The following is a 13,225-nucleotide window of genomic DNA, read 5'->3' on the forward strand; positions in this document are numbered from 1 at the left end:
GCTCTGCTTTACTTGTGGGTGGCTATTCTCCTTCAGCTTTTGCACTAAACTGGCTGATCTGGTTCTCCAGGGGGTGTATAAGCTCAGAGGGAGGAGCTACACTTTTTAGTGTAGTACTTTGTGTGTCCTCCGGAGGCAGAAGCTAAACACCATTGTCTGGGTCTCCCAATACGGAACTATAAGAAAAAGAATTTACGGTAAGTAAACAAAATTCTCTTTTTTACATTCCATGGAAATTTCTGGGAATGTGTTAATAACTTTGTATAGCGATTGAATGTGTTGGATTCTCATTGAGTGGGTATACGCCCTTTCACTTGGAGGGTCGACACTGGGTGAAAAACGTGTTGTCTTCCTGGTGGGCTATTCCCTCTCCTTAGACATTAGACAGCTCAGTTTTTTGCCACAAGAGACTCGATGTGTGAATTCATAAGCGAATGGACAGTTCTGGGAGTATGAGTCGGAGTTTATACCTACCTGATGTCCTCGATCGCTCAGTGAGTCATCCTCTTGGTGGCCTCATAGAACTCTACAATCACAGCTTTTTTTGGGGACAGTGAGCCTATGGTACCTGAAGGAAGGTACACTACTGTGGAGGGCACAGTGTGATCTCCCTGGGATAGAGAAAGAAATGTGGACGACGTCCACAACAACTAAGAAAAAATTAAAAAGTAAAAATGTTGATCTGATACATATTAGGCTAAAACTGGGCAGCCTAGTGTCTGCGGAGAGGATGAAGCCCACCAGGCGGACCCAACACTTTTTTTTCACCCAGTGTAGTGGATTACATTATTAGATTAGACAGTCTGCAGATGGAATTGATAAATATGAAGCAGTGTGCAAAGATCTTTTTCTACAGAAATGATGGCATTAGTCCCCTTGGCCCATCTGATGTACCGCTTCTGCATGTAAAGGATATACTCTAGTTAGATCACATAGCCATTCTGTCTCCTATATTACCATTCTAGTGCAGCAGATACCAGTTATACGGATAGTCCTGCCTGTCACTGCGGGGCGCACATCACCTGGAACCGTGCACGATTTGGGGAACTAAATGATCTATGCAGAATGGACAAGTACAAGAAAGCTTTAAAGGAGGTGAGTTTTACTGCGGTAAATACCGCAATGTATGAATCCGTTATAATTACTTGTCACAGGGGAATATCCACTGCTGGACAACCCCTTATTAATGGGCCGGGGAAGGGGAAAAATACTAAAACTGGATACTCCCCTCCCAGATTGTCACTGCTCCTCCCATCTGGTCTACTGCAGTGAGCATATGGTGAGGTTGTCACATGAGCGCTGCAGCTAATCATTCGCTGACTAATTTCAGCGTTCACAGTTTGAGTGCAGAATTAAGCAGTGGGGTCTGTCCAGGAGCGGTGTGCTATTATCTGAATGTTAGGATATTGTGTTCAAGATTGCTATTGATCTGATCAGCTTGATTTTGAGATTTTCCTTGTTTTTCACATGTTTATTACCTTCCCTTCCAGATCTTGACCCCGAGCACGGTGTGTTTGTGTGTGAGTGATGGCAGCACACTGCCCATGCTGGCACACTCTGTTGGGGCAGCACAGGTAATGATCTTGCTTATTATCCAAATGGGTTTGATCTCTTGATTTCTCATTTTATGACTTGCATTCAGTTTTTTTAGACATACTGTGTAGTATAATAGAATAGTGAATCTGAAAAGATATTTGCTGTGTAATCTCGTAAGTTAATTTCTCAAGTTTAGAGTTGAAATAATAATGTTTCATAGCAGTCTAGGCCGTCTGATATGTGGCTTTGTCTGACCCATTAGAGCATGGGCCCCCAATTCCAGTCCTCAAGGGCCGCCAATAGTGCATGTTTTAAGTATTTCCTTAGTATTGCACATGGGATAATTTAATCACCTGCATAGTTGATGATTCCAACACCCATGCAATGCTAAGGCAATCCTGAAAACATGCACTATTGGCGGCCCTCGAGGACTGGAGTTGGGGAACCCTGCATTAGAGGATGTGTCATCCTCCCAAAAAAATTTCAACCCATGGCTAATTGGAAATTATTTAGTGTTAAGTTTTTCTTGCCGTATTTTTATGGTTATTAAAAATGAAAAATGATGTACAAAAATTAGATATTTCTCTGACGCCTCATTGGGGGACACAGGACCATGGGTGTTATGCTGCCTATCCATAGAAGGACACTAAGTAGATGCAAAAGCATAGCTCCTCCTCTGCAGTATACACCCCCTGGCCGGGCCAGGCAACCTCAGTTTTAGCTTAGGGCTCACTCACACATCCTTCTTTTTGCCGGTTTTGCGGATCCGGCGCGCTCCCGTACAGTGAATACAGTACAATGACAGCGCTGTAACTTCCGGGTCACATGCGCCGGTCACATGACAGCACGTGACTGGCGCTTGTTGCGCTGTCATTGTACTGTATTCACTGTACGGGAGCGCGCCGGATCCGCGAAACCGGCAAAAAGAAGGATGTGTGAAACTGGCCTTACTGTCTGTAGGAGGCACATCTTTCAAGGTTTTGTTATCTTTTGAGGGCTACTGTTTCCTTTTGGGACCGATCTCCCAATACTATCAACGGGCGGGAACGCGGAGTGCTGCCTCCACGTACCCCCTCCTGCGACGCTGGATCCTGGGCTGCATCTCACTGGACGACGGGTCCCACAAACACCGATTTTCCACAGCCCAGGGCAGAAGTACAATTCCTCAGCCCCTCTTTGCAGGCTCTGAGTTGAATATTGTACTGTGTGACCGGGCACAGCAGGCTGACTCTGCTATATCCCACTGCCTGGACTGAGGCAGCGTTTAAGGTGAGATCCCCCCTGACTGGTTTCCCAGACAAAGGGAGAAAAAACGGTGAAGTCCCTTGCTGATTGCAAGGAGGAGAGCCCCAGGGATCCTGAACACACAGTGTTAATTTTTTCTCTAGCTTGCTGGCTGGAGGTGGGGGGGGGGGGGGGAAGTCCCTCGCTGTTTGCAAAAAATCCTGCACAGAGGTGGCGGGGGGCTGTGGCTCTGATTGCAGAAAGCCGGCATAGATTATCCTTCGGTGACAAGCTGTGTGCTGACTGGAGGGAGATGTCACAGAAGCTCCCTTCCCGCCGTTTTTTTGCTATTTTGCTACCGACAGCAGGGGGGCACACTGACTTAATCTTGACGCTCTTTTAGCGCTAAGCCCCGCCCCCCCCCCCCCGCAGCCGCGATAAGCCCCCCCAGGAAAGCGTGCGAAAATCTCCACAAGCTTACTTCTTCCTGAGGACGCAGGGCCATCGGCTGATTCTGGTGAGGTACTTGCTTCACTTGTAGCTCTGCTGACCATTGCTCCCCCTCCTGGCATACTCCTATCAGGAACATGCAGAATTCTAAGGGCACTAAGAGCGCTAAGGCTCACAGAGTCTACTATTCAGCCTGCACTGCCTGCCACGCTGAGCTACCACGTAAACACACCTCTTCTCTTCTCTCTGTGGTTCCTGTGTCCCTATAGCCCCCCAAGACCCCCCCGCCACCACGGCGCCGCAACCTTCAGCCCTGAGCCTAGGGCTCCCAGCCCACAGGAATGGGCACAGTTTCTGTCCCAATCCATGGAAAAACTGTCATAGAACCTGGTGCTGGCTATGCAATGTCGTCCTCCACACCCTTCTGGGCCCCTGGACGGAACGCAGCCTGAGGATACCCCTATGGAGGATCCTTCTGAGGTAATCCGGGCACATGCTTCACCGGTTGCAGGGATCAGGAAAAGAGCACACGGCCGGGTGTCTCCAGCACTCTCTCATGACTCCCAGGGCTCTCCTTCGAGAGCACACAGGGCAGGCTCTCCCACACGCTCCACGGTTTCTGAAGAGCTGGAGGAGGGAGAATGCTGTTTATACCAAGAGGATTCCTTGGTTTCAGCCTCCCCAGATGATCAAACTACAATATACTCCCTTATAGCAGCAATCAACCAAACTCTGCATGTGGAAGATCCCCCATCCACTACCACTGACCATGCGGTCTCCTTTAAGAGGGCAAGGAAACCCCAAAAGGTTTTCGCTCATCACCCAGAGTTTCAGGATATCCTCACAAAACAAAGGGAGAAGCCTCACAGGCGCTTCGGTAACCGAAAAATCATGGAGTCCCGGTACCCTTTTGCCTCACCTGCCCCTAAGGGCTGGGCTGATCTGCCCTCAGTTGACCCCCCCGGTCTCCCGCCTTACCACAAAGACGCTCCTGTCTTTGCCCGATGGTTCCTCCTTCAAGGACCCGACAGACAGGTGGAGCACCTCGCCTGCTCTGCTTTTGAGGCTGCGGGTTCCTCCCTCTCGCCCTCCTTTGCCTCTGTGTGGGTCGCAAAGGCGATCTCGGTCTGGCCAGAATCCGTTAACACTTCGCTTGAGGAATCCCAGTTCACTCATACCTTCACAGAGGTAACAGCTCAAATTGCCGCTGCGGCGGAGTACCTCATGCAGGCCTCCATGGACGCTGCTACCTGCGCAGCGTTTGCCGCCTCAAATACCATAGCCATTCGTAGAGCTCTCTGGCTCCGACAATGGCGAGCGGACTCTGCCTCCAAGAAGTCTCTCACGGGCCTTCCCTTTTTTCCAGACCGATTGTTTGGTGAACGGCTGGACAAGCTCATTTCTGACGCCACGTAAGGAAAGAGTACCTCCCTCCCCCAGCTGAAGTCCAGGACGACCTTCACCAGACGTCCTCGTTCCGCTCCTTTCGGAACTCATTTGGGTAGTCGACATCCCGTGCTGTCCCCCGCCACCAACCGCGGACTACGCACGGACCGACCGACCTCAGCTCTCCCCGAAACCCACTTCGTCATGGCAGCCTAGACCGAAACAGTCCAGGATTAGGGAGACTCGTCCACGATGTTTTCCCCCCTCATGACTCCTTTGGCACCCCGGAAGACACACTCATTGTAGGAGGTCGATTGCGGCTTTCAACACATCTGGGCTGCCGCCACAGACGACAAATGGGTGCGAGACCTTGTGTCTTCCAGTTACCACATAGATTTTCGGACCCGACCCCCGAGTCGGTTCTTTCTCTCAAACCCCCAAAGACTCAAACGACGCAAAGGTTTTTTTTTCCTCAGCAATCCACTCGCTCCAAACAGCAGGAGTGATAATACCTGTCCCGTCAGAGGTTTTTATTCCAACCGCTTTGTGGTCCCCAAAAAGGATGGGTCAGTTCAACTCATCCTGGACCTCAAACACCTGAACAAATATGTGCACGTACGGAGATTCAGAATGGAGTCCCTAAGGTCCATTATTGCATCCATGGTTTAAGGGGAATTCGTCGCCTCCATAGACATAGGCGTACCTGCACATATCCATCGCCCCAGATCACCAAAAATTCCTCCGCTTTCGCAGTTCAGGACTCCCACTTTCAATTCGTAGCTCTACCCTTTGGCCTTGCCACTGCACCAAGGGTCTTCACCAAAGTCATGGCGGCCGCCATGAGCGTCCTTCACGCCAGGGGAGTAGTCGTTCTCCCTTACTTGGACAACCTCCTCATCAAGGCCCCCTCCTTCCGCGACTGCTCAGCCAGCGTACAGATCATTGTGAACACACTATCCCGCTTAGGGTGGCTAGTGAATCTAGACAAATCATCCCCGATCCCATCACGATCCATCACCTTCCTGGGCATGTCCCTGGACACCCGTCGGGGCTTGATCTACCTCCCCCTGGACAAGGCGATCGCTCTTCAACGAGCGGTACGCTGCCTTCTACGTCCTCCATCTCGCTCCATTTGATTCAGCATGAAGGTACTCGGCAGGATGATGGCGGCTATGGAAGCAGTACCCTTTGCTCAACTGCACCTCCGCCCACTGCAGCTAGCCCTTCTAGCGGCCTGGGACAAGAGCCTCTTCTCCCCGGACAGACATCTTCACCTGACGCCTTCAGTCAGGTACGCACTCTGCTGGTGGCTTCGGTCCTCACCCCTATCGAAGGGGAGATCCTTTCTCCCAGTGAACTGGCTGGTCCTGACCACGAAGTCCAGCCTCCTAGACTGGCGAGCAGTGTACCGGCACCACACTGCTCAAGGACGTTGGACGCCCCAGGAGTCTTCCCTACCCATAAACATCCTGGAAATCCGCGCGATCTTCCTCGCGCTCAGGGCGTTCTGCCCTCTGCTAGTGGGTCATCAGATTCGAGTCCAATCGGACAATGTGACAGCTGTAGCCTATATCAATCGGCAGGGGGGCACCCGCAGCAAAGCGGCTTATCTCGAGGCCCACAAAATCCTCAGCTGGGCCGAATCGATGGGGTCAGTGATATCAGCGGTACAGATACCGGAGGTAGAGAACTGGGCAGCAGACTTTCTAAGTCGCCAAGGCCTGGCCGCCGGAGAATGGTCTCTCCACCCAGAAGTGTTTCTACACATCTGCACTCGCTGGGGCACACCAGACGTGGATCTAATGGCTTCAAGGTTGAACGCAAAGGTACCCGCGTTCATAGCCAGGTCACGCGACCCGCGGATGCTCTAGTCTGCTCCTGGCACCACTTCCGCCTGCCTTACATATTTCCACCTCTACCCCTGCTGCCGCGGGTAATCAGGAAGATCAAGGCAGAGGGAGTCCTGGTGATACTGATAGCACCGGACTGGCCCAGGCGCGCCTGGTACGCCGAATTAGTACAAATGCTCGCAGACGTACCGTGGCGCTTTCCAGACATCCCAGACTTGCTGTCCCAAGGGCCCATTTCCCATCAGAACTCCAGAGCCCTGAAGCTGACGGCATGGCCATTGAGACATGGGTATTAACAAGAGCGGGATTCTCCCCCGCGGTTATTTCCACCATGATCAGCGCCCGAAAGCCTGCTTCATCCCGCATTTACCACCGTACGTGGAAAATCTTCCTTTCATGGTGCAGGGAAACTAATGTGCAGCCTATGGCTCTGGCCATCCCCAGAATTCTCGACTTTTTACAGTCTGACTTGCAAGCGGGGTTGGCTCTCAGTTCCCTTAAAGGGCAGATCTCAGCGCTCTCAATCTTCTACCAATGCCGCCTGGCTCAAAACCGCAAGTCAAGACCTTCCTCCAGGGCGTTTCCCATCTAGTTCCCCCGTACAAACGGCCGCTGGACCCATGGGACCTCAATCTCGTTCTGGACGGACTCCAGAGGTCTCCCTTTGAACCTCTCAAGGAATCCTCCCTTGCTCTTCTGTCCTGGAAGGTAACATTCCTGGTGGCAATTACGTCCATCAGACGGGTTTCGGAGCTGGCAGCACTCTCTTGCCGTGAGCCTTTTCTGATCTTTCACCAGGACAAGGTGGTTCTGCGCCCCCTTCCAGATTTTCTTCCAAAGGTTCCTACCCCATTTCATTTGAACGAGGACATTGTTCTGCCTTCCTTTTGTCCACGCCCAGTTCATAGGGTGGAAAGGTCGCTGCATTCGTTAGACCTCGTCAGAGCTCTCAGATATTGCATATCCAGGACAGCCCCCTTTTAGGAAAATGGACTCTTTGTTTGTCATTCCTGAGGGGCCTAAAAAGGGACAGGCAGCTTCAAAGGCGTCTCTGGCTCGCTGGATTCGCTCTGCGATCCAGGAATTCTACCGCTTGCAACTCAAGCCCATTCCTAGTGGGCTGCGGGCTCATTCCACCCGAGCAGTTGGCGCTTTGTGGGCCATTCGGCATCAGGCTTCAGTGGAACAGGTGTGTAAGGCTGCGACCTGGTCTAGCGTACATACGTTTTCAAAGCATTAGAGAGTCCATACCCAGTTTTCAGCTGAGGCAAATCTGGGTAGGAAAATTCTGCAAACGGCAGTAGAGCACCTCTCTCAGTAGGTGCTCCAGGCTGTCTGGGACTGGTTCCTAGTCCTTGGGTTGTGTTGTCGTCTTTTATGTTTCCCACCCATGGACTGCTTTAGGACGTCCCATGGTCCTGTGTCCCCCAATGAGGCGTCAGAGAAAAACGGATTTTTGTGTACTCACCGTAAAATCGTTTTCTCTTAGCCATCATTGGGGGACACAGCACCCACCCTGTTGCCCTGTTGGGCCTTGGTTCTCTCAGTACCTTATTTGGTTATGAATCTTCTTTTCTCATGTTCCTCTGTTGAGAAGTTTTTACTGTTTTTTTTCCTACTGCTTGCGTACTAAAACTGAGGTTGCCTGGCCCAGCCAGGGGGTGTATACTGCAGAGGAGGAGCTATGCTTTTGCATCTAGTTAGTGTCCTCCTATGGATAGGCAGCATAACACCTATGGTCTTGTGTCCCCCAATGATGGCTAAGAGAAAGCGATTTTACGGTGAGAACACAAAAATCCGTTTTTCTTCTGTTACATACTAGGGGCAGCAACCACTGAAATTTGTTCCAAAAGTATAGTGTAGTGTTAGCTTACGTTACAACAGCAGTAAATATGGGTGGGATCTGCTCCCAGGCATCTGACGTCTCCTCCCTGTCTGGGTGTTTGCAAAACGATAAAGGAGAATTAATTTTTAGATCATAGTGCTGAGAAATTACTGCTGACTGCAAGGTTATAGCGACATGGGGATAATGTCACCGAAGACGACTGGCAGCACTGATTTTGTTAGTTGACGCTGTGCTTGCTCACTGATCTTTACAGAGATCTTAGTGTAGCAGTCATATCAATGCAGCTGCACTGCCCATATCAAAGTAATTACTCAGTTTAGCAGTTAGTATTTCACATGATAGAATTAGATACATGGCGCAGCAGACGGTATCTCAAATGATAGGATTAGATCATTGATATGTGTACTTTTTTCATAGTTGATGGGATTAGACTCATGGTGCTGGGGACTGTATCACACATGATAGGATTAGATACACAATTCACCCGATAGTATCACATGGTAGCATAAGATGTTCAGTGGACTGTAACACACATGAGAAGATTAGGTACATGGCTCAGCAGGCTGTATAGCAAATGATGAGATTAAATATATGGCTCTGTGGACTGTATCACACACTATAGGAATAGATACTTAGGTCTGCGGACTGTTACACATGGTAGGATTCGATACTTGATTATGTGGACTGCATCACGCATGTTAGGGTTAGATACATGGCTCTATGGACTGTATCACACATGGGATTAGATACACTGCTCAAATGATAATTACTGTGATCTGAGTTCTCGTGGTTTTCAAACCACAGTAATTACCAGTCAGATACAGGTACCAGCAGTGAGGTGGTGATTTTGTTCTTTGATTTCTGCTCGCTACTGGATGAAGTCACTGCCGCAGTCATGGATGGTGCCCGGACCTGTGTTGACTGGTAATTACGTCCATCTGAGTGCTGCAATGAACTGACTTCCCTGCTCAGATCACAGTAGTTAGCAGAGAGCACTTTGATGTTCCAGACACCAGGACTGTGGTGGTGACTTCATCAAACAATGAGTACATGTCACTGGAAATAGCTGCAGCGTTGGTGCCTGGTTCTGTGCTCTCCAGTAGTTACTATGAGGTTAGCGCCGCAATGACATGATGGGCTAAGCTCATTTCAGAGTCATTACAGGTGAACGAGGGAAGATATAACCCAGTGCACAGTGCCGGGCTAACTTTCCTCTGTGATCTAGGCACACCAGGTAGTGTGCCCACTTCAGAGCTGAGGGATCCACAGTATAAGCGATGGGATCTGACACCGATCACAGTCTCCTATATTTATGCTGTATTTGCTGTGTGTGTCGTGCTCTGACATTTACTCACCAGCTAATAAAAATGACAGCTCAAATGGCGGAGTTAAAAAGTTCAAAACAGTTTTTTTACATTGTTTAATATTATTATTCACTAATAAATAAACTTTATAAAAATAGCAAAACTATCCACACCAGTAGGTAGCAGAAGAGAACTCTTACATGTATAATTTTGTGATTATAGCAACATGTGACATTAAAACTTAACTTTTAATTGGGTTCTATAAAATTGTATATATATGTGAAAAACCGTGATCCACACACCAATTTAAAACCTGAAAGTGGTGAGGCCAATCAAGGATTATGGCGCCATCACCTTCATTCAAAGAGGGTGAATATTAAATTCGCCCATAACATATAACACAGGTGAACAGAAGGGTGAGATACCCTATATAAGAGTGTCCCCTCCAATGTTAATAGCTAGGGAAATGATGGATATATATGACCTACAATAATATAGGAGGTCTATGTCAAATACCCCAGAAAAAATCTATCATAGATGATAATATTAGGCATAAATAAATGCCTCCATAGCTTATAGATCGCACGCTGTGAATTCACAAACTAAGGGACACCTTAATAGGCATACACAATGAAAATTGCAGTATCCAACAGATGGTGACTATTGGTGAATATAGTACTTACAACAACCACTTTGTCTATCAATCAACAAAAATGATATGGATACTGCAAAAATATTAAAGACACATAATTGGAATAGTCTCACCCAATTCTTGTATCCCGAAAGGGGCCAAGGTTCTCCTGTGTTGCTGAGATCCATATGTCAGGAAAACGGGAGTGGTGGCTTGGTCACTGACCCTGTTAGGGATAAAGCTGACCCTTCTTCCACATAAAGCTCCCGCCCTGCCAATGTTCTATCTTTGATACCAGGCCATGCAGGGTTGAGCTCTATATCGAGCCATCGCCGCTATTTTCAAGTGCCATATGTCTCCCCTGATGAACATATGATGAGAAACGCGTCGGGAGGCACTTGGTCTGGATATTGGGGCTTGCCACAACAGGGCCAGCTGTGGACTGCCCTTGTCAGGGCGGGAGCTTTATGTGGAAGAAGGGTCAGCTTTATCCCTAACAGGGTCAGTGACCAAGCCACCACTCCCGTTTTCCTGACATATGGATCTCAGCAACACAGGAGAACCTTGACCCCTATCGGGATACAAGAATTGGGTGAGACTATTCCAATTATGTGTCTTTAATACTTTTGCAGTATCCATATCATTTTTGTTGATTGATTGACAAAGTGGTTGTTGTAAGTACTATATTAACCAATAGTCACCATCTGTTGGATACTGCAATTTTCATTGTGTATGCCTATTAAGGTGTCCCTTAGTTTGTGAATTCACAGCGTGCGATCTATAAGCTATGGAGGCATTTATTTATGCCTAATATCATCTATGATAGATTTTTTCTGGGGTATTTGACATAGACCTCCTATATTATTGTAGGTCATATATATCCATCATTTCCCCAGCTATTAACATTGGAGGGGACACTCTTATATAGGGTATCTCACCCTTCTGTTCACCTGTGTTATATGTTTTGGGCGAATTTAATATTCACCCTCTTTGAATGAAGGTGATGGCGCCATAATCCTTGATTGGCCTCACCACTTTCAGGTTTTAAATCGGTGTGTGGATCACGGTTTTTCACATATAGATACAATTTTATAGAACCCAATTAAAAGTTAAGTTTTAATGTCACATGTTGCTATAATCTCAATAAATAAACTTTTTAACATTAAGTCGAAACATTAGATAAACAATTTGTGACACTTTACCTTTAAAAAGGAAAGTAAAGTCTCTTACAGTATTTACATCCAGTGCCCCCCATACTGGTGACATGTAAGTTCCCCTTCATATTCACAGTATTAATATCCGGCACATTCCCAATAGTGACATATTGTGCCCTCACCCCACAATAGTGACAGTCAGTGTCCCACCCCATAGCATTGACTTCTGGCTGTTCAGTGACACCTATAACAGTAGCCTGTATGTGATTTGCAGCCCCCATTATTACAGCATTGGAGTCTGGACCTCTCCAGCATAGCACAAGTCTGGCTGTAGTCTGCTACCACCAGACTGGTACTGAAGGCACTGCTATCGGGAATCTGTATAGATTGGAGCAATCCCAAACCTGAAGTTGAATCCTGAGTCCATAAGTAATGATGTCGGATTTATATATTTTTGTTTTCTTGTTTATTACAAGTAAAATGTTTTGCATTGTTGTATCTGATAATGACATCTTCCTCTTCCAGGTGTTTACATTAGAGTCTTCTTCTGTGGCTCATCAGCTCATGGACAAGGTTAGTGTGGTCATCACATCCTGAATATACAGTCGGCGGTTCCGAGCTTACTACAGAAATGTGAACTACTAAATACACCGGCACACATTGTTGAGTACATAACCAGATACCTCTGCTGTGACCAATCAGGATTGTGTTCTCCTTGGTGAATAGTGAATGGTGTGGCTCCTAACTAGAGGGGAAGAGGTAAATGAACAGATCTGATGTCCTGAAAGCGTTTTTCGGGTGCGTTTTTGCTCAGAAAACTGCATGAATTTGCTTCCCCAGCAAAGTCTGAGTTTTCATTTTTGCTGTCTGCACACAGCGTTTTTTTTTTTTGTTTTTTTTAGCTGCGTTTTTGTGGGCACCACAAAAACGCAGCATGTCAATTATTTTTGCGTTTTTCACTGCGTTTTCCACCCATTGAATTCAATGAGATGTTCAAAAACACAATGAAAACCGCAAATTACAAATTTAGCTGCGTTTTAGTGCGTTTTTATGACTAAAAACGCAGCTATAAACGCAAGGGCTGGGTAGAAAAGTGACATGTACAGGAAGAGGATGCCTTCTGTCAGTAAACACAGAAGCGTGAATCCTCCCGGTACCGCCACCGCTGCTTCCATTTCCCGCCCGGTGCCATGTCCGCTTCCGTGCGGGAGGTGGAAGCGGCTGCTAAATCAAAAGTAAACAGTAGAAAAATCTCATACTCACCTGTCTGCAGACTACTGGTGCCATGCTCCAAGCTCCTCTTCTCGGTACCGCCACCCCCGTTCCAGCTGTGTGCCGGCTCCCAGGCACATACGATAGCTGCAGAACCTGGCGGTGATCACCTGATGCGGTCACCTGACGCATCAGCTGATCGTAAGTCTTGCGGTGACGCCGGCCGGCTATCAGCTGATGCTGTCAGGAGACTTCATCACTGATTCCTGGCAGCTCCTGCAGCGGTCGGACAGGAGTCAGCATGGACGTGTGTAGTTGTTTTTTTTTGCACTGATGCATCAGCCTAGACTGTACAGCGAGCGAGCGCAGAGTGACTGATTACCCGGCGCTTGCAGTCAGTTAATGACAGCTGCAGACAGGCCGGGGTGATCTCCGGAGTTCAGGTGAAAGCACCAGCGATTACCCCGGCCTGTCTGCAGCTGTCATGAACTGAACCGCAAGTGCCGGGGAATCAATCACTCGGCGCTCGCTGTAAAGTCCAGGCTGCACGCCGGAGCTCAGGTGAGAGCTCCGGAGTGCAGTGCAGGTACCTGAGTCCAGGCCTGGCATTACTGGAGTTTCCTCCGGTAGTC

General features: G+C 48.3%; 1 protein-coding gene across 5 annotated transcripts in view; it reads left to right on the forward strand.

Annotated features, from left to right (window-relative positions):
- Positions 1 to 13,225, forward strand: part of PRMT7 (protein arginine methyltransferase 7) — a 285,356-nt gene that overhangs the window by 177,374 nt on the left and 94,757 nt on the right. For all 5 annotated transcript variants that reach the window (XM_075325675.1, XM_075325671.1, XM_075325672.1 and 2 more), the window contains exons 11-13: positions 966 to 1,095; positions 1,491 to 1,574; positions 11,907 to 11,954. In XM_075325675.1, coding sequence (XP_075181790.1) covers positions 966 to 1,095; positions 1,491 to 1,574; positions 11,907 to 11,954 — 262 coding nt within the window. The remainder of the gene's footprint in view (positions 1 to 965; positions 1,096 to 1,490; positions 1,575 to 11,906; positions 11,955 to 13,225) is intronic.

The sequence above is a fragment of the Anomaloglossus baeobatrachus genome, chromosome 10, assembly GCF_048569485.1.
Source record: "Anomaloglossus baeobatrachus isolate aAnoBae1 chromosome 10, aAnoBae1.hap1, whole genome shotgun sequence".
In the NCBI taxonomy this organism is placed as follows: domain Eukaryota; kingdom Metazoa; phylum Chordata; class Amphibia; order Anura; family Aromobatidae; genus Anomaloglossus; species Anomaloglossus baeobatrachus.